This window comes from Glycine max, chromosome 20 (assembly GCF_000004515.6).
Source record: "Glycine max cultivar Williams 82 chromosome 20, Glycine_max_v4.0, whole genome shotgun sequence".
NCBI lineage: Eukaryota > Viridiplantae > Streptophyta > Magnoliopsida > Fabales > Fabaceae > Glycine > Glycine max.
Genome location: NC_038256.2, coordinates 40,418,617 through 40,422,808, shown reverse-complemented (window position 1 = coordinate 40,422,808; position 4,192 = coordinate 40,418,617). Strand labels below are relative to the sequence as shown.

The window sequence follows — 4,192 nt, the reverse complement described above, 5'->3', positions numbered from 1 at the left end:
GTCACTGTAAATATAATAAATTTTAATTTTACTGTGAAAAAATTATTAATTTTTTTTCTTATAAATCTTAAATATATTATATTTTGTTTTGCAATAATTACTAATGTGACAGGTCTAAATGCAAGCCACATAAATAATAAATAATGATAAAGACTAAACTTTTGAAAAAAAATTTATAAAGAGCAAAGTTAATTTAAAAATTAAAGGAATAATGTTCAAATTTAATATATTTAGGCAGAATAAAAAGTATTTATAATATTTAAATAACATATATTTAAAACATTTGACTGTCTACTATCCTCTGTGCTAAACTTAATTTACACCAACATATAAGCTAAAATAATAATAAAAAGAAGAAGCTAAAACAAGAAAAAAAAAATGTGGGAATTGAAAAAGAAGTCAATGACAGTCATTGGAAGGGTAAGAAGATGTCAAAACTGAGAGATAAGAAAAGGACAAAACCCGAATTAATCTCCTCCCATTTACAGCACCAGGAACGAACATAAAAAACAAGATGAAGATAAAAAAAAAAAAAATACAACCTTAATTAAGGCCCCTCTTCTTCTTTATTGGTCTCTATCTTAAATTCCCTCTCTGATCGGACTTTTATTTATTCTCCCAAAAAATAAACAACTTTTTTTATAAAACAGAAAAAAGAAACATATAATCTTACTGACTATATGCTACAACAAAGTACCAACCAACCAAAGCAAACCTCATCTTTCCACCACAGGTCGATACCACCATTACCCATGCCATTGCCATGTGTAACTTCACCCTACTTGAATATTCAGTTTCTTAAATTTCTCCACCACAATGGCCACCTCCGACAACCCCTGCACTTTCTCTGACCCACCCCACACTACTCCGTTGAAGCCCCCACTGAAGCAGCAGCACCACCACCGCCACTTGTTTTGTTTGCCACTATCTCATAGTTCCCACCACCACCTTCTTCATCCTCTTCATCCTCTTCTTCTTCTTCCTCTCCTTCCCTCTCTTCCTCATATTCATCATCTTCGTTCTCCATGTCTTCCATTGTGATGTCCCTATCATCCTGCTGCTGAGGTGGCCATTGCTGCTCCGGCTGCACCATCAACGGTGCCACCGCGCTCTCCGCCTTCGCCGCCGCGGTGCTCTCTTCGGCTTTGTGCTTCTGCCTGTACAGCGCGTCCAGCTGGTGGAAATAAGGGCACGTCTTGGAATCTTCCGGTCTCCGCTTGTTGCTTTCCTTCACTTTCTTGAAGTACTTGTTGATGTTCTCCCATTTCTCCTTGCACCTTTTCGCGTTTCGGTTGTACCCCAGCTTCTTCATTGAGGCTGAGATCTCCTCCCAGAGGGGACCCTTTGGTCCATTCTCTTGATACTTCTCATCCATGCTCGTTCGAAGCTTTATCAATGCCTGAACCTCCACTTTCGGCCACCGAGAAGAACTCGGTGGCAAGAAATTTTCGCAGTTGTTATTATTGTTATTGTTGTTATTATTATCGGCTTTCATTATCTCCATATTGGTCACTTGTGATACCACTGGCAACACCACAGGCTGTGTAACAATCACAGGCAGTGGTTGTTGCATAGGAGCTGGTACTATATTAGGTGGTGTCACTTGTTGTTGTACCGGTGGTTGTGGTTGTAGTTGTGGTTGTGGTTGTACGAGGTTGATGTTGGTCAACGCTTGACCGAGGTTTTGTTGTTCGGCTATTTTTTGAAGGAATGACATAACGGCTGCGTCTTTGGCTGCGGCTATGGACCTTTCTTGTGCTAAGATTTCTCTTTCTCTATTGATTCTTTGCATCTCTTGTACTCTCCATGCTTCTTCTCTTGCTATTCTGTCGTGTTCGCGTTTCTCTATTGCTTCCAAGAACTTCTTTTGTAGCTCCTCTTGCTTCTCGATCACTTCCTTCATCAGTCTCTCGAAGAAATCCTTCCATTTGCGCTTCCTCTTGCGTCTCCTTTCCAATGTTTCGTCGGAGGAGGTGGAGGAGGAGGAGGTGGAATTGGAGAAGGTGTCGGTGGGGAAAGAGAGTGGTGGGGTAGGGTTTGATGGCGGTGGGAAATTGGTAGGGTTTGATGGAGGGTAAGAAGGGATTGTGAGGTTTATTGATGGGGTGGTGAGAATGGGTTGAGGTATGGTTATAGGGAGTATTGTTGTTGATGGAACAGTGATATTGGGGACACTACTTGTGGGTATAGTGTTGGACAATATTGGCTGCATTGGCACTGTTGTTGTTGGTGTTGGAATTGGTAGTGACATTGATGATGCAGTTGTTGTTGCTACTACTCTTGATGGTGCTGATTGTAGTGGTTTTGATGAAGGGTTGGGGGAATGGGGTGTTGGAGAGTGGTTCTCAAGGGCTTGTAGTTGATCAAAGAAACGATATGTTTTTCCATCTTGTTTCCCACTTCGACCTTCTTTGGTTCTCTTGTGGTACTTGTACACGTTCTCGAATTTTTCTTTGCACTTCTTGGAGCTTCTGTGATACCCAAGCTCTGCCATTTTCCTGATACACAAGGAGAAGACAAAAAATGAAAAAAAAAATAAGGAGAGAGAGAGAGAGGAGAGTTTTCTCCTGGGTTTATCTTATCTCATCAAATTCAGCTAGAGGACAAAGGATAAAAAGCATTGTGAGCATGAGATAAACATAAAATAAAAAACATATATGAGGTGAATTAATCAAGCAGTGGGAAAAAAGAAGTAAGTGAAAAAGAGATGGGAGAAAATGTAAAAGTTGCACGTAATTGAAATTTTGGGTAACAAAATGGCATGAATTGATGATGAACAGAAATGTCTCCCATGAGAAACACATGAACCCGAGTTAGAAGATTTGACAGATAATCTTCTTCCTTAATTTCCCGTAGGAGTTGGTATGCGAAATAAAAGGGGGAGTGGGGAGAAAAATCTCGCTTTTGATAATTCAATTCAAGTGGGTAACTTATTTGGAAAATAGGACATGAATCAAAGTAAATGTCAGAAAAGCAAATCACACCCAAATCGTGAAGACTGCAAATCTAAATTCTTCTATAATTATTTTATGCTCTTAAACTCCAAAAGAAAGAAAGAAATTAAGAAAAAATACACAAAAAGGAACTGGAAAAGGAAGCAAAATCCAATAGAGAGGAAAGATTGAATTGAATTTGAAGCTAGAAGAAAACTGAAAACCGAATACATTTGCAAGAATAAAATTTAAAAAGCAAAAGCAAAATTATTGAATCCACAGATCTCCTCAGCAAAATTGACATGAATTGAATGAGAAGAAGCAAAGTGAAAAGAGAAGAGAAATGATATATATATAATAAGATAGATTAATATATATAATTGAGTAGTGAGTGACGCATACCTGGATACTTCTTCCCACAAGGGACCTTTAACACTTGCATCTCGAAACGCCACGTCCATGTCGGAGCGTATCCTTAACAAAGCCAAAGTCTCTTGTCGCGGCCACCGGTTACCGCCGAAGCTACGTTCACCTTCTTCGATTCTACCCCTCTCATCGTCCCCCGAATTATTTGATCCGCCACCGCCTCCTCCGGTCGTCGTCGTCGTTGTCGCATCATGCGTGGCGGTCGCCGCCACTACATCGGCGGAGGCACCACCTTCTCCTCCTCCTCCTCCCAACAGAGCTGAGTCCCCGAGCATAGTCTCTTTTGGGTCTCTCTCTCTCTCCCTCTTTGCCAAAACAGCACCGCAACAATTACTTACAGCAGCTGAGAGCAGGAGAAAAATTAAAAATATAAACAGAGCAAAAAGGGTGGTGAATTCTTTCAAATTTTTTAGATGCCTTTTTATTTTGTGTATATGTATATGTGCTTGTATATACATACCAAACTTCTCTCTCTCTATATATGCGGGAGGTGAATTTATTTATTTTTATTATTTTCTAGGAATTATTAATTGTAATAGGAATAAATAAATATTTTTCTTTTTTTGCTTTTTTATTATAGTATTTTATAACTTTTTTAACGTGTTTCCTACTTTCCTTTTCTTCTCTTTTTTAGCTGTGGAATCTTCAGTTATTTTTATTTTTTTCTGTATTGTTTATCTGTACTCATACGGTAAATTCACCTGACTCTGCTCTTTTGATATGGTAATAAGGAATGTGGCACGGAAAAATAGAGCAACTGGAGTATTTATTTATTTTTGTGTGGTAGTATTTACTTAATTATTTATTTATGAAAATAATAAATCGATGCATAG

At 38.7% G+C, this 4,192-nt stretch overlaps 1 protein-coding gene across 1 annotated transcript; it reads right to left on the bottom strand.

Annotated features, from left to right (window-relative positions):
- Positions 1–445: 445 nt before the first annotated feature.
- LOC100817001 (trihelix transcription factor DF1) lies at positions 446–3,924 on the bottom strand. The gene is made up of 2 exons (XM_003556104.5): positions 3,336–3,924; positions 446–2,498 (listed from the first exon to the last, which is right to left on the bottom strand). Exons 1-2 carry the CDS (start codon positions 3,815–3,817, stop codon positions 863–865), a joined length of 2,118 nt encoding a protein of 705 aa, XP_003556152.4. The 5' UTR covers positions 3,818–3,924; the 3' UTR covers positions 446–862.
- Positions 3,925–4,192: the final 268 nt, after the last annotated feature.

What these genes read in the sequence shown, in the direction of transcription:
- LOC100817001 (XM_003556104.5), bottom strand. Translation starts at nt 3,817, where the DNA reads ATGTATATACAAGCACATATACATATACACAAAATAAAAAGGCATCTA. An exon ending in TTGTGGGAAGAAGTATCCAG is followed by an intron (nt 2,499 to 3,335) that starts GTATGCGTCACT and finishes CTTGTGTATCAG; the next exon opens with GAAAATGGCAGAGCTTGGGT.